At 53.1% G+C, this 27155-nt stretch overlaps 2 protein-coding genes across 3 annotated transcripts in view; one reads left to right on the top strand and one right to left on the bottom strand.

Annotated features, from left to right (window-relative positions):
* Positions 1–18102, top strand: part of RNF40 (ring finger protein 40) — a 63069-nt gene extending 44967 nt beyond the window's left edge. Inside the window, exons 4-20 of one of the 2 annotated variants that reach the window (XM_056553176.1) lie at positions 4043–4187; positions 8201–8428; positions 8500–8618; positions 8695–8841; positions 8918–8992; positions 9791–9910; positions 10271–10450; positions 10537–10672; positions 11509–11621; positions 11819–12153; positions 12673–12790; positions 14483–14632; positions 14785–14997; positions 16140–16265; positions 16356–16496; positions 17316–17417; positions 17757–18102. In XM_056553176.1, coding sequence (XP_056409151.1) covers positions 4043–4187; positions 8201–8428; positions 8500–8618; positions 8695–8841; positions 8918–8992; positions 9791–9910; positions 10271–10450; positions 10537–10672; positions 11509–11621; positions 11819–12153; positions 12673–12790; positions 14483–14632; positions 14785–14997; positions 16140–16265; positions 16356–16496; positions 17316–17417; positions 17757–17933 — 2625 coding nt within the window. In that variant the 3' untranslated portion in view covers positions 17934–18102. Of the gene's footprint in view, positions 1–4042; positions 4188–8200; positions 8429–8499; positions 8619–8694; positions 8842–8917; positions 8993–9790; positions 9911–10270; positions 10451–10536; positions 10673–11508; positions 11631–11818; positions 12154–12672; positions 12791–14482; positions 14633–14784; positions 14998–16139; positions 16266–16355; positions 16497–17315; positions 17418–17756 lie in introns of both variants that reach the window. The other variant, XM_056553175.1, reaches the window with a different exon arrangement.
* A 750-nt stretch (positions 18103–18852) lies between these two features.
* LOC130323722 (uncharacterized) lies at positions 18853–26028 on the bottom strand. The gene is made up of 8 exons (XM_056553179.1): positions 25569–26028; positions 24435–25023; positions 24266–24356; positions 22358–22462; positions 20214–20414; positions 19628–19849; positions 19284–19433; positions 18853–19004 (listed from the first exon to the last, which is right to left on the bottom strand). Exons 1-8 carry the CDS (start codon positions 26026–26028, stop codon positions 18900–18902), a joined length of 1923 nt encoding a protein of 640 aa, XP_056409154.1. The 3' UTR covers positions 18853–18899.
* Positions 26029–27155: the final 1127 nt, after the last annotated feature.

A 27155-nucleotide genomic window follows, 5' to 3' on the forward strand; every position in this document is an offset into this window, starting at 1 on the left:
TATGTACCGTATATACTCGAGTATAAGCCCACCCGGATATAAGCCGAGACCCCTAATTTCACCCCAAAATCCCAGGAAAAGTTATTGACTTGAGTATAAGCCTAGGGTGGGAAATACATCATCCCCGCCTGTCATCATCCAGACCCATCATTAACATCCTCATCATCCCACACATCCCCCCTTCATCATCCCCTTGTCATCATCCCACACCCCCCCTTCATCATCCCCTTGTCATCATTCCCACCCCTCTTCATCATCCCCTTGTCATCACCCCCCCCCCCTTCATCATCCCCTTGTAATCATCCCACCCCCCCCCCTTCATCATCCCCTTGTAATCATCCCACACCCCCCTTCATCATCCCCCCCCCCCTTCATCATCCCCTTGTCATCATCCCCACCCCCCTTCATCATCCCCTTGTAATCATCCCACACACCCCCCTTCATCATCCCCACCCCCTTCATCATCCTCTTCTCATCATCCGCCCTAGGTGGTCTTCAACCTGCGGACCTCCAGAGGTTTCAAAACTACAACTCCCAGCAAGCCCGGGCAGCCATTGGCTGTCCGGGCTTGCTGGGAGTTGTAGTTTTGAAACCTCCGGAGGTCCGCAGGTTGAAAACCACTGAGGCCTTCGACATCATCCAGCCCCCTCTCACCCCCTTTAGTTCTGTACAGTACTCCCCTCCGCTCGGCGCTGGTCCGGTCCTGCAGGGCTGTCCGGTGAGGAGGTGGTCCGGTGGGATAGTGGTTCCGGGCTGCTATCTTCACTGGGGAGGCCTCTTCTAAGCGCTTCGGGCCCGGAATAGAGGCGTTGCCTTGACAATGACGCAGAAGTACGTTGGCAATGAACGCACCTCTGCGTCGTTGTCACGGCAACGTGACTATTCTGAGGCCGGGCCGGAAGCGCTTAGAAGAGGCCTCCCCGGTGAAGATAGCAGCCCGGAACCACTATCCCACCGGACCACCTCCTCACCGGACCGTCCTGCAGGACCGGACCAGCGCCGAGCGGAGGTGAGTACTCAGAACTAAAGGGGGTGAGAGGGGGCTGGATGATGTGGAAGGCCGCAGTGGTCTTCAACCAGCGGACCTCAAGAGGTTTCAAAACTACAACTCCCAGCAAGCCCGGACAGCCGATGGCTGCCCGGGCTTGCTGGGAGTTGTAGTTTTGAAACCTCTGGAGGTCCGCAGGTTGAAGACCACTGCGGGTGGGGGAGTTCACTCGAGTATAAGCCGAGGGGGGTGTTTTCAGCACGAAAAATCGTGCTGAAAAACTCGGCTTATACTCGAGTATATACGGTACAGTGTTTTCTGAAACTCCTTTATAACATTGTGAACAAGTCTGGCCTCTATATACCATTACCTGCTGCACGGACATCACTTTATCAGAGACTATTTCTCTAGCTAATGGACATTCATTTAAAGGTGACTGATTGTGACTTATAATTTTGCATATCATCATTCTATATATTTTTTATTAGTATATGTTTTTGTAATACATCTGGTGTAAGGGCCGTGCACTGATGTATATTACATTATGGATAAATGTGTTCGATCTTTTTCATGTTTCCAACTTTAATTCGGGACTATTAAGGAATATATATCTAATTTTCATCTTCTAATTCACTATAGTATTTTTATTTCATTCATTTTTCTATTTTTCTTTCCCATTTTCTCATTTCTTATTTCTACTGGTTCTTGTATACACTTGTTATACATCCTTTTGATATATTTTCATAGTTCGGACATTTTCGCACGTGACGATACCACATGTTTATATTTATTTTTATTGAAATAGTGTTTTTTTTTTATGGGAAAAGGGGGGTGATTTGAACTTTTATTAAGGAAAGGGTTAAATCACATTTATTAACTTTTTTTTTTTTTTTGCAGTGTTATAGCTCCCATAGGGACCTATAGCACTGCACACACTGATTTTTTACCCTGACCCCTGCAAAGCCATAGCTTTACAGTGATCAGGGTTATCGGCCGTCTATTGCTCAAGCTTGAGGCAGGTAAGAGGACCCCCGCTCGTGATCCTAGCTGATTGGGACACTGCATTTTCACTGCGGTGGTCCCGATAAGCACTGCTGAGCAGCCGGGATGGTTTTACTTTCGGTTTAGACGCGGCGTTACACTTTGAACGCCGCGTCTGAAGGGTTAATAGCGCGCAGTACCGCGATCGCTGCCGCGTGCTATTAGCCCCGGCATCAGATACATCTGATGCCGGGACCGACCCAATATAACGCGTGACCCCGCGTTATATCGCGGGAGCCAGCCAAGGACGTAAATATACGTCCTTGGTCGTTAAGGGGTTAAACGTATAAATTTTCAATCAAACGACAATCAAACCTATATAAGTAGGGTATCATTTTAACCATATGGTCCTACAGAATAAAGGGAAGGTGTCATTTTTACCGAAAAAGGCACTGTGTAGAAACGGAAGTCCCCAAAAGTTACAAAAAAGCGTTTTTGTTTTTTTTCAATTTTGTCTCACAATGATTTTTTTTTTTCTTTTCAGTTTCGCCGTAGATTTTTGGGTAAAATTACTAATGTCAATACAAAGCAAAATTGGTGGCGCAAAAAATAAGCATCATATGGATTTTTAGGTGAAAAAATTGAGTTATTATTTTTTTTTTTTTAAAGGTAAGGAGGAAAAAAACGAAAATGCAAAAACTGAAAAAACCCAGGTCCTTAAGGAGTTAATACTATGTCATAGGAGACTATAACCTGCAGTATATTGTATACACTGATCAATACTATGCCATAGGAGACTATAACATGCAGTATATTGTATACACTGATCAATACTATGCCATAGGAGACTATAACATGCAGTACATTGTGTACACTGATCAATACTATGCCATAGTATTGCATTGATCAGTGCTATTGGTGCTCTGCTACTCCAGTCTGGATCTCGGGCATGGAGCTGAAGAGCGACAATCGGACGGCGGGAGACAAGGTAAGAAGCCTACCGCTGTCCTCTTATCTGTTCTGGATGCCGCAATTTCAGTTCCGGTCCTGAACAGCTCATTGAGCTAATCAGCAACACTTTCCTCACATTTTATTCACCGCGGTCAACTTTGATTACGGCGTCTAAAGGGTTAATACCGGACATGAGCCCGATTGGCGATGTCCTGTATTAGCCGCGGGTCCTGGCTGCTGATGGCAACCGGGACCTGTCGGGTATGAAGCATGCTCAACTCCTGAGCACGCTTCATATAACCGAAGACGGCCATGAGCGTAAGAGAGTTTGAAGGACATTGAGGTCATGTCGAGGAGTTGGAGGACTTTGAGGTCATGTCCAGAACTGGTAGAGGACTTGGAGGACGTTGAGGAGGTCATGTCCAGGACTGGTAGAGGACTTGGAGGACATTGAGGAGGCCATGTCCAGGACTGGTAGAGGACGTGGAGGACATTGAGGAGGCCATGTCCAGGACTGGTAGGACTTGGAGGACATTGAGGAGGCCATGTCCAGGACTGGTAGAGGACGTGGAGGACATTGAGGAGGCCATGTCCAGGACTGGTAGGACTTGGAGGACATTGAGGAGGTCATGTCCAGGACTGGTAGGACTTGGAGGACATTGAGGAGGTCATGTCCAGGACTGGTGGAGGACATTGAGGAGGTCATGTCCAGGACTGGTAGGACTTGGAGGACATTGAGGAGGCCATGTCCAGGACTGGTAGAGGACGTGGAGGACATTGAGGAGGCCATGTCCAGGACTGGTAGGACTTGGAGGACATTGAGGAGGTCATGTCCAGGACTGGTAGGACTTGGAGGACATTGAGGAGGCCATGTCCAGGACTGGTAGAGGACGTGGAGGACATTGAGGAGGCCATGTCCAGGACTGGTAGGACTTGGAGGACATTGAGGAGGCCATGTCCAGGACTGGTAGGACTTGGAGGACATTGAGGAGGCCATGTCCAGGACTGGTAGAGGACGTGGAGGACATTGAGGAGGCCATGTCCAGGACTGGTAGGACTTGGAGGACATTGAGGAGGCCATGCTCTGTCCAATCAGATTATCTCTTCCTCTTGTCTCTCTAGCTGGATGAGAACGTGCAGCAGTTATTGAAGGAATATGAATCTGAGGCGGGGGTGCAGAGCGCTGATGGGGCCCCCGAGAACAAGGAGAGTCCCCGAGACCCTGAGGCTGTGGAGGAGACCCCCACGGAAGTCATGGACAGTAAAGGTACTGGGGTGTCACAGATGTGGTGCAGCTGCGGCTCCTCTTCCCTCTCCTATTATTGACCATGGAGGGGGCTGGACCCCCATAACATCATCCCGCCCCCCCCCCCAGCACATAGGGCCAGGCTGTGCGTCTGTGCCCCCCACAAGGAGATCAAAGGGCAGACCCCAAAATACCATCAGATCAGAAGGATCAGATCACATTTATAGAGTGACGTATAGACCCAAACCCACAGTATATACACTGATGGGCCCGTACACCTACAGTGTATATATACACTGATGGGCCGTACACCTACAGTATATATACACTGATGGGCCCGTACACCTACAGTATACATACACTGATGGGGCCGTACACCTACAGTATATATACACTGATGGGCCGTACACCTACAGCATATATACACTGATGGGCCGTACACCTACAGTATATATACACTGATGGGCCCGTACACCTACAGTATATATACACTGATGGGCCCGTACACCTACAGTATATATACACTGATGGGCCCGTACACCTACAGTATATATACACTGATGGGCCCGTACACCTACAGCATATATACACTGATGGGCCGTACACCTAAAGTATATATACACTGATGGACCCGTACACCTACAGTATATATACACTGATGGGCCCGTACACCTACAGTATATATACACTGATGGGCCGTACACCTACAGTATATATACACTGATGGGCCGTACACCTACAGTATATATACACTGATGGGCCGTACACCTACAGTATATATACACTGATGGGCCCGTACACCTGCAGTATATATACACTGATGGGCCGTACACCTGCAGTATATATACACTGATGGGCCCGTACACCTACAGTATATATACACTGATGGGCCCGTACACCTACAGTATACATACACTGATGGGGCCGTACACCTACAGTATATATATACACTGATGGGCCCGTACACCTACAGTATATATACACTGATGGGCCCGTACACCTACAGTATATATACACTGATGGGCCCGTACACCTACAGTATATATACACTGATGGGCCCGTACACCTACAGTATATATACACTGATGGGCCCGTACACCTACAGTATATATACACTGATGGGCCCGTACACCTACAGTATATATACACTGATGGGCCGTACACCTACAGTATATATACACTGATGGGCCCGTACACCTACAGTATATATACACTGATGGGCCCGTACACCTACAGTATATATACACTGATGGGCCCGTACACCTACAGTATATATACACTGATGGGCCCGTACACCTACAGTATATATACACTGATGGGCCGTACACCTACAGTATATATACACTGATGGGCCCGTACACCTACAGTATATATACACTGATGGGCCCGTACACCTACAGTATATATACACTGATGGGCCGTACACCTACAGTATATATACACTGATGGGCCCGTACACCTACAGTATATATACACTGATGGGCCGTATACCTACAGTATATATACACTGATGGGCCCGTACACCTACAGTATATATACACTGATGGGCCCGTACACCTACAGTGTATATATACACTGATGGGCCCGTACACCTACAGTGTATATATACACTGATGGGCCCGTACACCTACAGTGTATATACACTGATGGGCCCGTACACCTACAGTATATATACACTGATGGGCCCGTACACCTACAGTGTATATATACACTGATGGGCCCGTACACCTACAGTGTATATATACACTGATGGGCCCGTACACCTACAGTGTATATATACACTGATGGGCCCGTACACCTACAGTGTATATATACACTGATGGGCCCGTACACCTACAGTGTATATATACACTGATGGGCCCGTACACCTACAGTGTATATATACACTGATGGGCCCGTACACCTACAGTGTATATATACACTGATGGGCCCGTACACCTACAGTGTATATATACACTGATGGGCCCGTACACCTACAGTATATATACACTGATGGGCCCGTACACCTACAGTGTATATATACACTGATGGGCCCGTACACCTACAGTGTATATATACACTGATGGGCCCGTACACCTACAGTGTATATATACACTGATGGGCCCGTACACCTACAGTGTATATATACACTGATGGGCCCGTACACCTACAGTGTATATATACACTGATGGGCCCGTACACCTACAGTGTATATATACACTGATGGGCCCGTACACCTACAGTGTATATATACACTGATGGGCCCGTACACCTACAGTGTATATATACACTGATGGGCCCGTACACCTACAGTGTATATATACACTGATGGGCCCGTACACCTACAGTGTATATATACACTGATGGGCCCGTACACCTACAGTGTATATATACACTGATGGGCCCGTACACCTACAGTGTATATATACACTGATGGGCCCGTACACCTACAGTGTATATATACACTGATGGGCCCGTACACCTACAGTGTATATATACACTGATGGGCCCGTACACCTACAGTGTATATATACACTGATGGGCCCGTACACCTACAGTGTATATATACACTGATGGGCCCGTACACCTACAGTGTATATATACACTGATGGGCCCGTACACCTACAGTGTATATATACACTGATGGGCCCGTACACCTACAGTGTATATATACACTGATGGGCCCGTACACCTACAGTGTATATATACACTGATGGGCCCGTACACCTACAGTGTATATATACACTGATGGGCCCGTACACCTACAGTGTATATATACACTGATGGGCCCGTACACCTACAGTGTATATATACACTGATGGGCCCGTACACCTACAGTGTATATATACACTGATGGGCCCGTACACCTACAGTGTATATATACACTGATGGGCCCGTACACCTACAGTGTATATATACACTGATGGGCCCGTACACCTACAGTGTATATATACACTGATGGGCCCGTACACCTACAGTGTATATATACACTGATGGGCCCGTACACCTACAGTGTATATATACACTGATGGGCCCGTACACCTACAGTGTATATATACACTGATGGGCCCGTACACCTACAGTGTATATATACACTGATGGGCCCGTACACCTACAGTGTATATATACACTGATGGGCCCGTACACCTACAGTGTATATATACACTGATGGGCCCGTACACCTACAGTGTATATATACACTGATGGGCCCGTACACCTACAGTGTATATATACACTGATGGGCCCGTACACCTACAGTGTATATATACACTGATGGGCCCGTACACCTACAGTGTATATATACACTGATGGGCCCGTACACCTACAGTGTATATATACACTGATGGGCCCGTACACCTACAGTGTATATATACACTGATGGGCCCGTACACCTACAGTGTATATATACACTGATGGGCCCGTACACCTACAGTGTATATATACACTGATGGGCCCGTACACCTACAGTGTATATATACACTGATGGGCCCGTACACCTACAGTGTATATATACACTGATGGGCCCGTACACCTACAGTGTATATATATACACTGATGGGCCCGTACACCTACAGTGTATATATATACACTGATGGGCCCGTACACCTACAGTGTATATATATACACTGATGGGCCCGTACACCTACAGTGTATATATATACACTGATGGGCCCGTACACCTACAGTGTATATATATACACTGATGGGCCCGTACACCTACAGTGTATATACACTGATGGGCCCGTACACCTACAGTGTATATACACTGATGGGCCCGTACACCTACAGTATATATACACTGATGGGCCCGTACACCTACAGTGTATATATACACTGATGGGCCCGTACACCTACAGTGTATATATACACTGATGGGCCCGTACACCTACAGTGTATATATACACTGATGGGCCCGTACACCTACAGTATATATACACTGATGTATAGGTCCGTACACTCTGGCGGTATATAGCTCTCTAGCAGTGTCCCCTATCACAGGTCAGGACCACCATCACATGTTCCCATTGTAGTATCTTGCCCTCTTGTCCCTGCAGACCCCTGTACACCTCCAGTTGTGCCGACGTCTCTGGCCCCATCGGGCGTTCTCCCAGAATCCTCTCTCACATTTTTGGCTACCCTGGCCTGCAGCACCCCTGAGGAGATCGAGCTGCAGCTGCAGGGGCGCATGGAGTTCAGCAAGCGAGCCGTGTCCTGCATCCTGAAGACTTCCAACAAGCTGCACGTCCAGATGCAGGAGCTGTGCGAGCGCGTTCATAGTGCCGGTGAGTAAGGCCACTTACCGCACAGCGGAGGGTTATGGGGGGATTGGTATGACGGTATGTGTGTCCTCTAGACTGTGACCCGGTGGATGAGGCTCTGCGGACTCCAAATAAAGATCTCTTCAGTGAGAATCACAAGCTCCAGGACCTGGCCACCATCCTGCAGGAGAAGCACCACCGCATCTCCTTACAGGTAAGTGATCGGGGCGATGGGGCTCACGCCTGGGATCATGTGACCCCCCCTCACTGAGCTTCTGTCTGGTCTTCAGCACCATGAACTGCAGGACAGAGTCACCTCCTCTGAAACCAAAGTGTCTGAGATGGAGCGCAGCATTGAGGATCTGCAGTGGGACATCGAGAAGCTGCGCAAACATGAGCAGAAGCTGAACCGCCACCTAGCGGAGGCCCTGGAGCAGGTGAGGAGCGCCTCCTGTGGTCGGAGTCTGTCTCTGACTGGTCACCCTCCTCATTTCTCCTCCTCTTCTCCTCTAGTTAAATTCTGGACACCACATTTCAGGAAGTTCTGGAAGTTTCCAGGGAGGACAGACGACGCTGACTGTGCAGAAGGTAATGTGGGCCAGAATTGCCTGCCTCGGGATTAATGTTTTCACCGATCCCCAGTGCCTCCCCCTCTTTCCTATCCCCAGTGCCTCCCCCTCTTTCCTATCCCCAGTGCCTCCCCCTCTTTCCTATCCCCAGTGCCTCTCCCTCTTTCCTATCCCCCAGTGCCTCTCCCTCTTTCCTATCCCCCAGTGCCTCTCCCTCTTTCCTATCCCCCAGTGCCTCTCCCTCTTTCCTATCCCCCAGTGCCTCTCCCTCTTTCCTATCCCCCAGTGCCTCTCCCTCTTTCCTATCCCCCAGTGCCTCTCCCTCTTTCCTATCCCCCAGTGCCTCTCCCTCTTTCCTATCCCCCAGTGCCTCTCCCTCTTTCCTATCCCCCAGTGCCTCTCCCTCTTTCCTATCCCCCAGTGCCTCTCCCTCTTTCCTATCCCCCAGTGCCTCTCCCTCTTTCCTATCCCCCAGTGCCTCTCCCTCTTTCCTATCCCCCAGTGCCTCTCCCTCTTTCCTATCCCCCAGTGCCTCTCCCTCTTTCCTATCCCCCAGTGCCTCTCCCTCTTTCCTATCCCCCAGTGCCTCTCCCTCTTTCCTATCCCCCAGTGCCTCTCCCTCTTTCCTATCCCCCAGTGCCTCTCCCTCTTTCCTATCCCCCAGTGCCTCTCCCTCTTTCCTATCCCCCAGTGCCTCTCCCTCCTTCCTATCCCCCGGTGCCTCTCCCTCTCTCTTTCCTATCCCCCGGTGCCTCTCCCTCTCTCTTTCCTATCCCCCGGTGCCTCCCCCTCTCACGGACTCTTTTCTTTCTCTTAGTTTGAGATGCTGAACGCAGAGCTGGAGCAAAACCAGGATTTGGCCAATAATCGGATGTGTGAGTTGGAGAAGCTGCAGAACGAGCTACAGGCGGCCGTGAGGCTGAAGGAGAAGCTAAAGGTAGATGGTGGTATATGGAGGGGGGCTCTGCTGTGAGGTATATGGAGGGGGGGGCTCTGCTGTGAGGTATATGGAGGGGGGGCTCTGCTGTGAGGTATATGGAGGGGGGGGGCTCTGCTGTGAGGGATATGGAGGGGGGGGGGGCTCTGCTGTGAGGGATATGGAGGGGGGGCTCTGCTGTGAGGGATATGGAGGGGGGGGGCTCTGCTGTGAGGGATATGGAGGGGGGGGGGCTCTGCTTTGAGGGATATGGAGGGGTGCGGGGGGCTCTGCTGTGACGTATATGGGGGGCTCTTCTGTTAGGTATACGGAGGGGTGCGGGGGCCCATCAGACTCTTTACTATGCCTCTGCCCTTACAGCTGGATCTGCGGACCCTCCCGGAGGAGGCGGTCAGGGGGACGCCAGATTTCCGCTGTCTGCAGTCCCAGTTCTCTCTTCTCTACAATGAATCCCTCCAGGTGAAGACACAGCTGGATGAGGCGCGCGCTCTGCTCCTCAGTACAAAGAACAGTCACCTCCGGCAGATAGAGCGCATGGAGGTGGGTGGGCTCCATACTGGGGGGGGGGGGTGTCTTACACACGTGTATTGTGACTGACCTCTGGAGCTGTGGGATCTTCTCCCCAGAGTGAGGAGCTGTCGGTCCAGAAGAAGCTGCGCACAGAGGTCATCCAGCTGGAGGACACGCTCGCCCAGGTCCGCAAGGAGTACGAGATGCTGAGGATAGAGTTTGAGCAGAATCTGGCTGCAAACGAACAAGCAGGTAACTGAGCATGTGAGGCGGGACTGACCTCGTGGTAACGGAGCGTGCAAGGCGTGACTGACCTCGTGGTAACGGAGCGTGCGAGGCGTGACTGACCTCGTGGTAACGGAGCATGCAAGGCGTGACTGTCTGCTTGGTAACGGAGCGTGCGAGGCGTGACTACTGACTGCGTGGTAACGGATCATGCAAGGCGTGACTGCCCTCGTGGTAACGGATCATGCAAGGCGTGACTGCCCTCGTGGTAACGGATCATGCAAGGCGTGACTGCCCTCGTGGTAACGGAGCATGCAAGGCGTGACTGCCCTCGTGGTAACGGATCATGCAAGGCGTGACTGCCCTCGTGGTAACGGATCATGCAAGGCGTGACTGCCCTCGTGGTAACGGAGCATGCAAGGCGTGACTGCCCTCGTGGTAACGGAGCATGCAAGGCGTGACTGCCCCTCGTGGTAACGGATCATGCAAGGCGTGACTGCCCTCGTGGTAACGGAGCATGCAAGGCGTGACTGCCCTCGTGGTAACGGAGCATGCAAGGCGTGACTGCCCTCGTGGTAACGGAGCGTGCAAGGCGTGACTGCCCTCGTGGTAACGGAGTGTGCGAGGAGTGACTGTCCGCTTGGTAACGGAGCGTGCGAGGCGGGACTGACCTCGTGGTAACGGAGCGTGCGAGGCGGGACTGACCTCGTGGTAACGGAGCGTGCGAGGCGTGACTGACCTTGTGGTAACGGAGCGTGCGAGGCGTGACTGACTGCGTAGTAACGGAGCTTGACCGCATGGTAACGGAGCGTCCGAGGCGTGGATGGCCGCGGATATGGTGGACATGACGTCTCCTCTCTTAGGTCCCATTAATCGTGAAATGCGTCATCTGATCGGAAGTCTACAGAACCACAACCACCAACTGAAGGGCGACGTCCAGCGGTACAAGCGCAAGGTGCGAGATGCCCAAGGAGAGGTGAGCAAGGTGAGGGTGTGATGTGTACCCACTGTGGGGAGGGTGTGATGTGTGACCCCCCCGTGGGGAGGTCACGTTAGGTGTCACCAGGGTGATTGTGCCCTTCTGTATATGGCGGGGCCCTGTGTCCAGAATGTGGGAGACCCCCTGTGATGTAGACCCCGTTGTGCAGCCTGTGACCTCTGCCCCCTCTCTAGATGCGTCTTCAGGCTCCACATTGTCCCAGCTCAGGATTGTCCGGTGCTGAGGTCACCGCTCCGCCAATTAAAGAGGAGGAGTCTCCAGCTGTAGATGTGAAGAAGGAGCCACACGCCCCTGTGATACGAGACCCAGAAACCCCGACCACCCCCGAGGTGAAGAAAGAAGAGGAGGAGCTAAAGAAAGAGCTGGAGCGGAGCAAGACCCGTGAGCGAGAACTGGAGCGGGAGCGCGAGAAGGATCGGGAGCGGGAACGGGAGAGAGACAAACAGAAGGGAGAAGACCCCAAGAGGAAGGACTCCGACATCCTGAAACCGCTCCGGGCAGAGCTCAAGTGAGAGAATCTTGCCCCCCCCGGCCTTTACTTACCTCCACACCCCCAAACACACACCTTCCTCTGGCCTCTACTGACCACCACACCCCCAAACCTCTTCCCCTCAGCCTCTACTTACCACCACATCCCCAAATCCCCCCCCCCCCCCCAAACAAACACACACACACCTTCCTCCTCGCCACTACTTACACCCCCCCCCAAACTCCCCCAAACACACACACCTTCCTCCCAACCTCTTCTGACCACCACACCCACCCAAACCCCCCCAAACACACACACCTTCCTCCCAACCTCTTCTGACCACCACACCCACCCAAAACCCCCCCAAACACACACACACCTTCCTCCCAACCTCTTCTGATCACCACAGCCCCCAAACACCCACCCCCCCTCCCAAAAAAAAAAAAAAACACACACACCTTCCTTTTGGTCTCTACTTGCCCTCCTCCCAGTCTCTACTTACCCCCACTCTCCTCCCAGCCTCTACTTACCCCCTCTCTAATCTCCCCGTTTTTGTAGGAAAGCTCAGGAGAGTCAGAAAGAGATGAAGCTGCTTCTGGATATGCACAAATCGGCCCCCAAGGAACAACGTGATAAAGTGCAACTGATGGCAGCAGAGAGGAAGACCAAGGCAGAGGTGTGCACCTGCTCTATAATGTCCTCAGCCCTAGATCTCGTCTTGCTCTATAATGTCCTCACCCCTAGATCTCGTCCTGCTCTATAATGTCCTCAGCCCTAGATCTCATCCTGCTCTATAATGTCCTCACCCCTAGATCTCGTCCTGCTCTATAATGTCCTCAGCCCTAGATCTCATCCTGCTCTATAATGTCCTCACCCCTAGATCTCGTCCTGCTCTATAATGTCCTCAGCCCTAGATCTCGTCCTGCTCTATAATGTCTTCACCCCTAGATCTCATCCTGCTCTATAATGTCTTCACCCCTAGATCTCATCCTGCTCTATAATGTCCTCCCCTAGATCTCGTCCTGCTCTATAATGTCTTCACCCCTAGATCTCGTCCTGCTCTATAATGTCCTCACCCCTAGATCTCATCCTGCTCTATAATGTCCTCAGCCCTAGATCTCATCCTGCTCTATAATGTCTTCACCCCTAGATCTCATCCTGCTCTATAATGTCCTCAGCCCTAGATCTCATCCTGCTCTATAATGTCCTCACCCCTAGATCTCGTCCTGCTCTATAATGTCCTCACCCCTAGATCTCGTCCTGCTCTATAATGTCCTCACCCCTAGATCTCGTCCTGCTCTATAATGTCCTCAGCCCTAGATCTCGTCCTGCTCTATAATGTCCTCAGCCCTAGATCTCGTCCTGCTCTATAATGTCCTCAGCCCTAGATCTCGTCCTGCTCTATAATGTCCTCAGCCCTAGATCTCGTCCTGCTCTATAATGTCCTCAGCCCTAGATCTCGTCCTGCTCTATAATGTCCTCAGCCCTAGATCTCGTCCTGCTCTATAATGTCCTCAGCCCTAGATCTCGTCCTGCTCTATAATGTCTTCACCCCTAGATCTCGTCCTGCTCTATAATGTCCTCACCCCTAGATCTCGTCCTGCTCTATAATCTCCTCACCCCTAGATCTCATCCTGCTCTATAATGTCCTCAGCCCTAGATCTCGTCCTGCTCTATAATGTCCTCACCCCTAGATCTCGTCCTGCTCTATAATGTCTTCACCCCTAGATCTCGTCCTGCTCTATAATGTCCTCAGCCCTTGATCTCGTCCTGCTCTATAATGTCCTCAGCCCTAGATCTCGTCCTGCTCTATAATGTCTTCACCCCTAGATCTCGTCCTGCTCTATAATGTCCTCACCCCTAGATCTCATCCTGCTCTATAATGTCCTCAGCCCTAGATCTCATCCTGCTCTATAATGTCCTCAGCCCTAGATCTCGTCCTGCTCTATAATGTCCTCAGCCCTAGATCTCGTCCTGCTCTATAATGTCTTCACCCCTAGATCTCGTCCTGCTCTATAATGTCCTCACCCCTAGATCTCGTCCTGCTCTATAATGTCCTCAGCCCTAGATCTCGTCCTGCTCTATAATGTCCTCAGCCCTAGATCTCGTCCTGCTCTATAATGTCCTCACCCCTAGATCTCGTCCTGCTCTATAATGTCCTCAGCCCTAGATCTCGTCCTGCTCTATAATGTCTTCACCCCTAGATCTCGTCCTGCTCTATAATGTCTTCACCCCTAGATCTCGTCCTGCTCTATAATGTCCTCACCCCTAGATCTCGTCCTGCTCTATAATGTCCTCACCCCTAGATCTCGTCCTGCTCTATAATGTCTTCACCCCTAGATCTCGTCCTGCTCTGTTTTTCTTTCAGGTGGAGGAGCTGCGGTTACGGGTTCAGGCTCTTGAAGAAAAGGATCGGAGAGAGCGGAAGAAGCTGGCGGATGAGGAAGCACTACGAAAGATTAAACTGGCCGAGGAGCAAATAGAACATTTACAGCGGAAACTCAGTGCAACCAAACAGGTGAGTAGAGCGCCTGTTGCCTGCGGGAGGGTTAAGCGTGGCTGTCGCCTGGGGACGGTGGGGGGGATTGCAGCGGTGTCGAGCGGTCCCTGTGGCCCCGGGCGGCGCCTGTCATCTGGCCCTTTTTATGAGGCGCGGTTCTCGCTGTGCAGGAGGAGGAGGCTTTGTTGTCGGAGATGGATGTGACGGGGCAGGCGTTTGAGGATATGCAGGAACAGAACATCCGTCTGATGCAGCAGCTTCGAGAAAAAGATGACGCCAACTTCAAGCTGATGTCGGAGCGAATCAAATCCAATCAGATCCACAAACTGCTGCGAGAAGAGAAGGAGGAGCTGGCGGAGCAGGTGCAAGGCCTGAAGACTCAGGTAGGTGAGGGGCAGCGGTGCTGTCTGCTGCGGGTGTAGGGCCTGAAGACTCAGGTAGGTGAGGGGCAGCGGTGCTGTCTGCTGGGGGTGTAGGGCCTGTAGACTCAGGTAGGTGAGGGGCAGCTGTGCTGTCTGCTGCGGGTGTAGGGCCTGAAGACTCAGGTAGGTGAGGGGCAGCGGTGCTGTCTGCTGCGGGTGTAGGGCCTGAAGACTCAGGTAGGTGAGGGGCAGCTGTGCTGTCTGCTGGGGGTGTAGGGCCTGAAGACTCAGGTAGGTGAGGGGCAGCTGTGCTGTCTGCTGGGGGTGTAGGGCCTGAAGACTCAGGTAGGTGAGGGGCAGCTGTGCTGTCTGCTGGGGGTGTAGGGCCTGTAGACTCAGGTAGGTGAGGGGCAGCTGTACTGTCTGCTGGGGGTGTAGGGCCTGTAGACTCAGGTAGGTGAGGGGCAGCTGTGCTGTCTTCTGCGGGTGTAGGGCCTGTAGACTCAGGTAGGTGAGGGGCAGCTGTACTGTCTGCTGGGGGTGTAGGGCCTGTAGACTCAGGTAGGTGAGGGGCAGCTGTGCTGTCTGCTGGGGGTGTAGGGCCTGTAGACTCAGGTAGGTGAGGGGCAGCTGTGCTGTCTGCTGGGGGTGTAGGGCCTGTAGACTCAGGTAGGTGAGGGGCAGCTGTGCTGTCTGTTGGGGGTGTAGGGCCTGAAGACTCAGGTAGGTGAGGGGCAGCTGTGCTGTCTTCTGGGGGTGTAGGGCCTGTAGACTCAGGTAGGTGAGGGGCAGCTGTGCTGTCTGTTGGGGGTGTAGGGCCTGAAGACTCAGGTAGGTGAGGGGCAGCTGTGCTGTCTTCTGGGGGTGTAGGGCCTGTAGACTCAGGTAGGTGAGGGGCAGCTGTGCTGTCTTCTGGGGGTGTAGGGCCTGTAGACTCAGGTACGTGAGGGGCAGCTGTGCTGTCTGCTGGGGGTGTAGGGCCTGTAGACTCAGGTAGGTGAGGGGCAGCTGTGCTGTCTGCTGGGGGTGTAGGGCCTGTAGACTCAGGTAGGTGAGGGGCAGCTGTGCTGTCTTCTGGGGGTGTAGGGCCTGTAGACTCAGGTAGGTGAGGGGCAGCTGTGCTGTCTTCTGGGGGTGTTGTCTCACGGCTTCTCCTGCTGTAGGTGGACGCGCAGCTCTTACAAGTGCAGAAGCTGGAGGAGCGGGAGCGGGTTCTGCACACGTCACTGGCCACCATAGAGAAGGAGCTGACCCTCCGGACGCAGGCCTTAGAGATCCAGAAGAGAAAGGTGAGGGATGGCGGAACGTTCTCCTCACAGGGCAGGGGTGGGGGCACTTAGGGGTCCATGATGGTTACTGTCCCTGCGCTCTGCTCATAGGCGGTGGAAGCGGCTCAGCTAGCAGAGGACCTGAAGGTTCAGCTTGAACACATTGTAAGCACGCTACGAGACACGCAGAGCTTTGTGTGCGACAACCGCTCCGCCAAGGAAAAGGAGTCCTTCAGCCTGAAGCGAGCACAGGTACGGCCCTACACTCACCCCCTTGACACCCCACACTTCTCTCCCCCATCAATGCTCATCACTCCTCCCCCCAACCTTTCTACCGGTGAGCTGCACCCCCCCCCCCCCACCTCTCTACTGGCGTCCTGCACCCCCCCCCCCCCCCCTCCACCTCTCTACTGGCATCCTGCACCACACACTCCACCCCCCATCACCACTCTACTGGCGTCCTGCACCCCACACTCCTCCCCCCCACCTCTCTACTGGCGTCCTGCACCCCACCCCTCACCCCTCTACTGGCGTCCTGCACCCCACACTCCTCCCCCCAACCTCTCTACCGGCGTCCTGCACCTCCCCCTCCACCTCTCTACTGGCATCCTGCACTCCCCCTCCACCTCTCTACTGGCATCCTGCACCCCACACTCCTCCCCCCCACCTCTCTACCGGCGTCCTGCACCCCACACTCCCCCACCCCCACCTCTCTACTGGCGTCCTGCACCCCACACTCCTCCCCCCAACCTCTCTACCGGCGTCCTGCACTCCCCCCCCCGACCCCCCCATCCTTCTTCCCGCATCCTGCACTCTCCCCCCCCATCCTTCTTCCCGCATCCTGCACTCCCCCCCCCCCCCCCCATCCCTCTTCCTGCACTCCGACCCCCCCATCCCTCTTCCTGCATCCTGCACTCCGACACCCCCCCCCCCCCATCCCTCTTCCTGCATCTTGCACTCCGACACCCCCCCCCATCCCTCTTCCTGCATCCTACTTACCTCCACCGCCATCTCATGCTCCGCCCCCACCCTTTACTTATGTTCCTCCCTCTCACACTTGGTTTTGTGTAGGAAGAGATCTCACGCTTGCGAAGAAAACTGGAGAAACAAAAGAAGATGGAGGTTTATGCTGACGCTGACCAGATCCTCCAGGAAGAGATAAAAGAATACAGAGTAAGATGAGAAACAAGGCTGCCTGTCTGAAATAGGAGGAGGGGTGAGACAGAGGAACCTGAGAGGTGTGGCCTGAAATCAGGAGGAGGAGACAGTGGGGTGGGGCCTGAAAATCAGGAGGAGGAGACAGTGGGGCGGGGCCTGAAAATCAGTAGGGGGAGACGGAGGGGCGGGGCCTGAAAATCAGTAGGGGGAGACGGAGGGGCGGGGCCTGAAAATCTGGGACCTGTATGTCAGTGAGATGGGTAGAACATATAAGGGAAATGGGGTGGGGGTTGGGGTATGTTCGGATGGGGACGGGGCACATACCATGTGTTGATGCGCATCCTCTCTCCGTAGGCCCGTCTCACCTGCCCGTGCTGTAACACCCGTAAGAAGGATGCCGTCCTCACAAAGTGTTTTCACGTCTTCTGCTTCGAGTGTGTAAAGACCCGATACGACTCCAGACAAAGAAAATGTCCCAAGTGCAACGCGGCTTTTGGCGCACACGATTTCCACCGGATTTATATCAACTAGTGGAGGGAAGAAGGACTGAGTGATCTGTGGGTCACATGGGGGGGAGGGGGATCCTCTTTTCACATTGGACAATAAAGACCAATAGGATCTAGTAGATTGGTTGGCAGGACATGTGACCTCTCTGTATTATATGTGTTACTCTCTGATAAAAGTCAATTGAGGTAGAGGTCACATGACCCTGAGCACTCGCCGGTCTGTACACCTACCTTGTATATATGACCTATCATGTCTCCAGTCCTGTAAGTGACGCCATAACATGTGACCAAGCCCATGATAGTAGTACTGTCTGGTCCGTCCCGTATGTGAGGTTGGGCCTGTGTCTCCAATGTGGCTCGTCTCTAGTGAGTGAGGTGATGGTGTGGCCAGGCTCGTCTCTGGTGGGTGAGGTGACGATGCGGACAGGCCCGTCGCTGGAGAGAGAGGTGATGGGGTGGCCAGGCTCGTCTCTGGTGGGTGAGGTGACGATGCGGACAGGCCCGTCTCTGGAGAGAGAGGTGATGGGGTGGCCAGGCTCCTCTCTGGTGGGTGAGGTGACGGTACGGCCGGGCCCGTCTCTGGTGGTGAGTGAAGTGACGGTACAGCCGGGCCCGTCGGTGGTGGTGGTGGTGAGTGAGGTGATGGTACGGCCAGGCCCGTCGGTGGTGGTCGTGGTGAGTGAGGTGATGGTATGGCCGGGCCCGTCTGTGGTGGTGGTGGTGGTGGTGAGTGAGGTGATGGTACGGCCGGGCCCGTCGGTGGTGGTGGTGGTGAGTGAGGTGATGGTATGGCCGGGCCCGTCTGTGGTGGTGGAGGTGGTGGTGAGTGAGGTGACGGTACGGCCGGGCCCGTCTCTGGTGGTGGTGAGTGAGGTGACTGTATGGCCGGGCCCGTCTCTGATGGGTGATGTGTGGCAGAGTCAATCTCTCGGGTGTTAGGTGGTGATCGAGCCCTGTGAAGTGGCCTGATACTTGTGGAAACTCAGATTCTTTATTGTTGTTTTGGTAAGTTTCGGGAGCTCTGGCTCTTCTGGACTCTCAGTTGGCGTTGTGTGGCCTCGTTGATGTCGGACAGATCCTGGAGATATTGCTGGACCTGGACAAGAGCGTTTACAATCATTGCTATGCCAAATGCTTCTAGATGTTTCTGCCTTCAGGATATCTAGGGCCTTTGGTAACCCCCCCGTGGTGCAGTGGAGGGTGTAATAATAGTCATGAGGGGCTCAGGTGCCCCTTCTCCTGGGTGATGTACTAACCCATCTGACCTCTACTGACCCACAGCCTCTATGAAGGGTCACCAGTGTTCATGAGGACACTATTCTGGGGTCCCTTCTAGGACTGTCTGTAGTGTGGTGTCCCATGCACCCATCCTTACCATGTCCATCTGTCTCATGGTGTCATCTATGGCTGTCCTCCTGTCTGGGGGAGCGATGCTTTGGTAGAGGTTCAGTGCCGCCATCTTTATCGTTCCAATAAGTAAGGTCTTCTTTGTGGCCAGGTTCTGAATGTGCGTCCAGCGTGTCTCCTGGTGAGGACGGATAAGTGAAAAAGAGGCATCAGTGTCTGCTGTAGCTGGCATCGCCCTGACCCGTACCCTCAGGAGGATGGCATAATGTTCTAGAGCGCAGCACATTGTTCCACACAACATGTCCTCCCTGCAGCTGCTGGGGCACTACCACCCTCCTCATTCATCTCCTCACACAACTGTTCCGTCCTTACCCACAGCAGTCGCCGGTTCTGGGCCTCCTCTAGGGCGGCCCGCAGTTGGCCCAGCTGGTGGGTGAGCTGCAGCACTTGGTCACTCTTGTCCTCCATGATGGTGGAGAGTTGCCCCTTTATCTGCTCAGTGGACGCCTGGGCCTCCTGCACCAACTGCTGGAGATAATGGGATGTGGCGACTAATGTGTGGAACCGATTGAGGACATCACTAGCGACCTGGAACTGACACAAGATTATAATATATTAATTTTAGGGCCACAGGACACCAGCCATTCTGGGCCCTAACCCTGCAAGTCTACCTCCTCACCAAATGGACATAATTACTATGGCTCTACTGCCCCTTCCCTCTCCTTGGACCCCTCTACCCTTGGATCCCTCCCTCTCTGATTGGATCTCACCACCTCCATCCCCATGGATCCTTCCACTACCCCCCTGTTGCGTCCTCTTTCCCCTTGGACCCCTCCATCCGCTTGGATACCAACACTGCTCCCCCTCCCCTTGGACCCCCCCCCCCCCGAACCTCTCCTTCCCCTTGCCCCTCCCCAACCTCTCCCTCCCCTTGGACCCCTTTTCCAGCCCCTTGCACCTCTTCTGAGGCCTCCACGATGCTCTCCATGTATTCAGAGAACTTCCTGTGTTGTTGCACTTGGGTCTGGATTTTCTCCTTCCTCTTGAGGAGTGATCGTTCCTTCTCCTGCAGGAGGCGCACTTCTCCTGTCTTCTGGTTACAGATTTCTTCTTCCCTCTTTGCTTTCTTTCCTGCCTGCAGACGCCTAACTTCAGTCTCCTAGAAGATATAAATGAGCAAAGGGGCGGGGTTGGGGGCAGAGAGACTGCATCACATTCTCTACAGTGACCTCATCGTCTACAGTGGCCTCATCCTCTTCAGTGGCCTCATCCTCTACAGTGGCCTCATCCTCTACAGTGGCCTCATCCTCTACAGTGGCCTCATCCTCTTCAGTGGCCTCATGGGCTACAGTGACCTCATCCTCTTCAGTGACCTCATCGTCTACAGTGGCCTCATCGTCTACAGTGGCCTCATCGTCTAGAATGGCCTCATCCTCCACAGTGGCCTCATCCTCTACAGTGGCCTCATCCTCTTCAGTGGCCTCATGGACTACAGTGACCTCATCCTCTTCAGTGGCCTCATGGGCTACAGTGACCTCATCCTCTACAGTGGCCTCATGGTCTACAGTGGCCTCATCCTCTACAGTGGCCTCATCCTCTACAGTGATCTCATCCTCTACAGTGACCTCATGGTCTACAGTGGCCTCATCCTCTACAGTGATCTCATCCTCTACAGTGACCTCATGGTCTACAGTGGCCTCATCCTCTACAGTGACCTCATCCTGTTCAGTGGCCTCATGGGCTACAGTGACCTCATCCTCTTCAGTGACCTCATCCTCTTCAGTGACCTCATCGTCTACAGTGACCTCATCGTCTACAGTGGCCTCATCCTCTACAGTGGCCTCATCCTCTACAGTGGCCTCATCCTCTTCAGTGGCCTCATGGGCTACAGTGACCTCATCCTTTTCAGTGGCCTCATGGTCTACAGTGACCTCATAGTCTACAGCAGGGGTCCTCAAACTACTGCCTGCGGGCCACATGCGGCCAGCCGAGAATATTTATGCGGCCCGCCGGGTGTTTTTTCCACCGCTGCCTAAGGACGTCCCTGTGTCCCGTAAGATGTTTTCGGGACACAGGGATGCCCCTGTTAAATCTCTGCGGCCCCGCATTTATTTTAAAAATGCAAGGACAGTCGGGAGGTAGCGCACGCAGGGACGTCACTGACGTTCTGTGCGTGCGTCCATAGAAACGGAGCAACGAGCAGGACGTGCGCTGGCCAGCTGGTAAGTGTTACCAGCGGCACCTCAGCTCCGACCACCGCTCCTCTGGTCCCGGGACCTACTGCTAGGGCCAGACCGGAGGAGCGGTGGTCGGAGCACTAAAAACACAGGCATGGAGGCTGTATGTCTGTGAGGGAACCTACTGCCAGCCTAATGTTGGGGGAACTATACTGCCAACTAAATGTGGGGGGAACTATACTGCCAGCCTAATGTGGGGGATCTGTACTGTCAGCCTAATGTGGGGGGTAACCATACTGCACCTAATCTGGGGGAACTATAACCTAATGTAAGGGAACTATACTGCCAACCTAATGTGGGGGAACTACAACCTAATGTGGGGGGGGGAACTATACTGCACTTAATCTGGGGGAACTACAACCACCTAATGTAAGGGAATTATACTGCCAACCAAATGTGGGGGGAACTGTGCTGCCTACCTAATGTGGGGGGAACTGTGCGGCATACTTAAAGGGGTAGTCCACTAATAAGATATAAAAGTGTGCAAAGGAATTTGTTCATAGTTTTTTTGTTTTTTTTGTCCGGCCTGTCAACTGTCTAAGGGACAGTGAACTGGCCCCCTGTTTAAAAAGTTTGAGGACCCCATCCTCTACAGTGACCTCATGGTCTACAGTGACCTCATCCTCTACAGTGGCCTCATCCTCTACAGTGGCCTCATCCTCTACACTGACCTCATCCTCTACAGTACAGTGACCTCATCCTCTACAGTGGCCTCATCCTCTACAGTGGCCTCATCCTCTACACTGACCTCATCCTCTACACTGACCTCATCCTCTACAGTGGCCTCATCCTCTACAGTGGCCTCATCCTCTACACTGACCTCATCCTCTACAGTGACCTTTTGTGTTACTACACTTGGACTCACCGCAATGACATGCTGGAATCTGAATATGTAATTTCTTAGCTCCGCCTCCTGTGCATTTAGCTTCTCCCATCGCAGGGAATGTCCCTTCTTGGTTGCCTGAAACTTCTAAGCAAATTAAAATGTTACATGGCAGGCGCCTGAAGAGGAGCAGAGCCAAAAGAGATGAGCACTGCCTTCTGGTATACTAAAGATGTACGCTCATCTAAGGTAAGTGTGCTGTTCAGCTGCTGCACTCTCCCTACCCAATAACTGCCACATAGTGGATCAGTTCCCACACGGGTTTAGAATTGTACGGCTCTCTGGGGGCAATAATGTAGTCGCACCCTCAGGGGGTCTGATAACGTGGTCACACCATGCTCCACCCTCTCCCTAGAGGATTAATCATTTCTCATCAATCATTTAGATCCCAACATGATGAATATTTCCCTTTACTGACCCTTGAACCCCCTCCATACTCTATACGTGGTGCAAACATGCCGGTCGCACCCCTCTGTATTCTGTATGTGGTGCACACATGGTGGTCGGTCCCCTCTGTATTCTATATGTGGTGCACACATGGTGGTCGGACCCCTCTGTATTCTATATGTGGTGCACACATGGCGGTCGGACCTCTCTGTATTCTATATGTGGCGCACACATGGCGGTCGGACCCCTCTGTATTCTATACGTGGTGCACACATGGTGGTCGGACCCCTCTGTACTCTATATGTGGTGCACACATGGCGGTCGGACCTCTCTGTATTCTATATGTGGTGCACACATGGTGGTCGGACCCCTCTGTATTCTATACGTGGTGCACACATGGTGGTCGGACCCCTCTGTATTCTATATGTGGTGCACACATGGCGGTCGGACCTCTCTGTATTCTATATGTGGTGCACACATGGCGGTCGGACCCCTCTGTATTCTATACGTGGTGCACACATGGTGGTCGGACCCCTCTGTACTCTATATGTGGTGCACACATGGCGGTCGGACCTCTCTGTATTCTATATGTGGTGCACACATGGTGGTCGGACCCCTCTGTATTCTATACGTGGTGCACACACGGTGGTCGGACCCCTCTGTACTCTATATGTGGTGCACACATGGCGGTCGGACCCCTCTGTATTCTATATGTGGTGCACACATGGTGGTCGGACCCCTCTGTATTCTATATGTGGCGCACACATGGCGGTCGGACCACTCTGTACTCTATATGTGGTGCACACATGGCGGTCGGACCTCTCTGTATTCTATATGTGGTGCACACATGGTGGTCGGACCCCTCTGTATTCTATATGTGGTGCACACATGGCGGTCGGACCCCTCTGTACTCTATATGTGGTGCACACATGGCGGTCGGACCCCTCTGTACTCTATATGTGGTGCACACATGGCGGTCGGACCCCTCTGTATTCTATATGTGGTGCACACATGGTGGTCGGACCTCTCTGTATTCTATACGTGGTGCACACATGGCGGTCAGACACCTCTTTATTCTATATGTGGTGCACACATGGTGGTCGGATCCCTCCATTCTCTAGATGTGGGGCACACTTGGTGGTCGAACTCCTCCATACTCTATATGTGGTGCACACATGGCGATCGGACCCCTCTGTACTCAGGAGGAGATCTGATCCCGGTATGTGAGAAAATCCGTTCCTGACTTGCTCACCGGGAGGAGATCTGATCCCGACCTGTGCACTGGGAGGACATCCGATCCCGACCCGCGCACCCGGGGCTTATGTGCCCTGAAACGTGTTGCCCCCTTTATATGCTGAAATTACGATGCATCTACATGTAGAAGACAAGTAACAGCAGATTTATTCTGTGCAGGATACAGGAAGGGCCAAGAGCTGTTCAGCCTGAGTCTCCTGATTCATTCCACCCCCCCCCCCCCCCTCAATATGTGTAATATGATCTCACCACTCTTTCCATCCCCAGCGCTCTCTGCACATCCTTAGCCTCTCCGCGCTTCTCTAGCAATCTGAGAGTCTGGGGCCTCGGGGCGAGTCTCCTGTACAACAAGGGGTTGAGGATGAGAAAATACCCCAAGAACAATCTGAGGGTGTGAGGACCCGGGCAGAGGACATACCCGAAGAATTCCTGGATCCATTGTCTATACTCAGACTGACAGCGCCCCCTCGCATCCATGATGTGAAGCAAAAGCAGCAGCCACCGCCTGACGCCAACCAAAATCCAGCCACCGTCTGATGCCAACCAAGATCCAGCCGGCGCCTGATGCCAACCAAGATCCAGCCACTGCCTGATGCAAACCAAGATCCAGGAACCGGCTGATGCCAACCAAGATCCAGCAACTGCCACTGCCTGATGCCAAACAAGATCCAGCAACTGCCACTGCCTGACGCCAAACAAGATCCAGCAACCGTCATCGCCTGATGCCAACCAAGATCCAGCAACCGCCTGATGCCAACCAAGATCCAGCAACCGCCTGATGCCAACCAAGATCCAGCAACAGCCTGACGCCAACCAAGATCCAGCAACTGCCACTGCCTGATGCCAAACAAGATCCAGCAACTGCCACTGCCTGATGCCAAACAAGATCCAGCAACTGCCACTGCCTGATGCCAAACAAGATCCAGCAACTGCCACTGCCTGATGCCAAACAAGATCCAGCAACTGCCACTGCCTGATGCCAAACAAGATCCAGCAACTGCCACTGCCTGATGCCAAACAAGATCCAGCAACTGCCACTGCCTGACGCCAACCAAGATCCAGCAACCGTCATCGCCTGATGCCAACCAAGATCCAGCAACCGCCTGATGCCAACCAAGATCCAGCAACCGCCTGATGCCAACCAAGATCCAGCAACAGCCTGACGCCAACCAAGATCCAGCAACTGCCACTGCCTGATGCCAACCAAGATCCAGCAACCGTCATCGCCTGATGCCAACCAAGATCCAGCAACCGCCTGATGCCAACCAAGATCCAGCAACCGCCTGATGCCAACCAAGATCCAGCAACAGCCTGACGCCAGCCAAGATCCAGCAACTGCCACTGCCTGATGCCAACCAAGATCCAGCAACCGCCACCGCCTGATGCCAACCAAGATCCAGCAACCGCCACCGCCTAATGCCAACCAAGATCCAGGAACTGCCACCGCCTGACGCCAACCAAGATCCAGCAACTGCCACTGCCTAACACCAACCAAGATCCTGCCACTGCCTGACACCAACCAAGATCCAGCCACTGCTTGACGCCAACCAACATCCAGCCACCGCCTGACGCCAACCAAGATCCAGCCACCGCCTGACGCCAACCAAGATCCAGCAACCGCCTGACGCCAACCAAGATCCAGCCACCGCCTGCACCAACCAAGATCCAGCCACTGTCATCGCCTGATGCAAACCAAGATCCAGGAACCGCCTGATGCCAACCAAGATCCAGCAACTGCCACTGCCTGACGCCAACCAAGATCCAGCAACCGTCACCACCTGATGCCAACCAACATCCAGCAACCGCCTGATGCCAACCAAGATCCAGCAACGGCCTGATGCCAACCAAGATCCAGCAACTGCCACTGCCTGACGCCAACCAAGATCCAGCAACCGACACTGCCTGACGCAAACCAAGATCCAGGAACCGCCTGATGCCAACCAAGATCCATCAACCGCTACTGCCTGATGCCAACCAAGATCCAGCAACTGCCACCGCCTGATGCCAACCATGATCCAGCAACCGCCACCGCCTGATGCCAACCAAGATCCAGCAACTGCCACTACCTGACGTTAAACAAGATCCAGCAACTGCCACTACCTGACGTTAACCAAGATCCAGCAACCACCACCGCCTGATGCCAAGCAAGATCCAGCCACCGCCTGGCACCAACCAAGGTCCAGCAACCGCCTGATGCCAACCAAGGTCCAGCCAAAGGCTGTCCGGTCATGCTGGAGGCACGCTATTTGGAGACCACTGATCTATATTCTATTTATTTTGGACAAATCTCTTCATATTTCTTTACATTTCCGTGTCCATCCAGATATCTAGATTTATACAATATTCTCCGGTCAGAAGATCTTTGATTCGTTGAGAATCGCAGAACTGAAGGACTTTACAATATATATGGGAATATAGATGATGGGGGGGAGAATATGGGAAAGTCCTTCAGTTCTGCGATTCTCCACGAATCATAAAGATCTTCTGACTGGAGAATATTATAAGACCCCCTGAGGAGACATATTCTGTGTATTTGTTACTATACAATATATATACGGGAATAAGGACGATGGGGAGAACACAGTATAGTAATGAATACACAGAATATGTCTCCTCAGGGGGTCTGATAACATGGTGGCACCCTCTGGGGGGGGTCTGATAACGTGGTTGCCCCCTCAGGGGGTCTGATAACGTGGTCGCACCCTCAGGGGGTCTGATAACATGGTCGCACCCTCAGGGGGTCCAATAACATGATGGTACCCTCGGGATCTGATAACGTGATGGCACCCTCAGGGGGTCTGATAACGTGATGGCACCCTCAGGGGGTCTGATAACGTGATGGCACCCTCAGGGGGTCCGATAACATAATGGCACCCTCGGGATCTGATAACGTGATGGCACCCTCAGGGGGTCTGATAACGTGATGGCACCCTCAGGGGGTCTGATAACATGGTCACACCCTCAGGGGGTCTGATAACGTGATGGCACCCTCAGGGGGTCCGATAACATAATGGCACCCTCGGGATCTGATAACGTGACGGCACCCTCGGGATCTGATAACGTGATTGCACTCTCGGGATCTGATAACGTGATGGCACCCTCAGGGGGTCTGATAATGTGGTCACACCACGCTCCACCC

This window comes from Hyla sarda, unplaced genomic scaffold (assembly GCF_029499605.1).
Source record: "Hyla sarda isolate aHylSar1 unplaced genomic scaffold, aHylSar1.hap1 scaffold_253, whole genome shotgun sequence".
NCBI classification, from domain to species: domain Eukaryota; kingdom Metazoa; phylum Chordata; class Amphibia; order Anura; family Hylidae; genus Hyla; species Hyla sarda.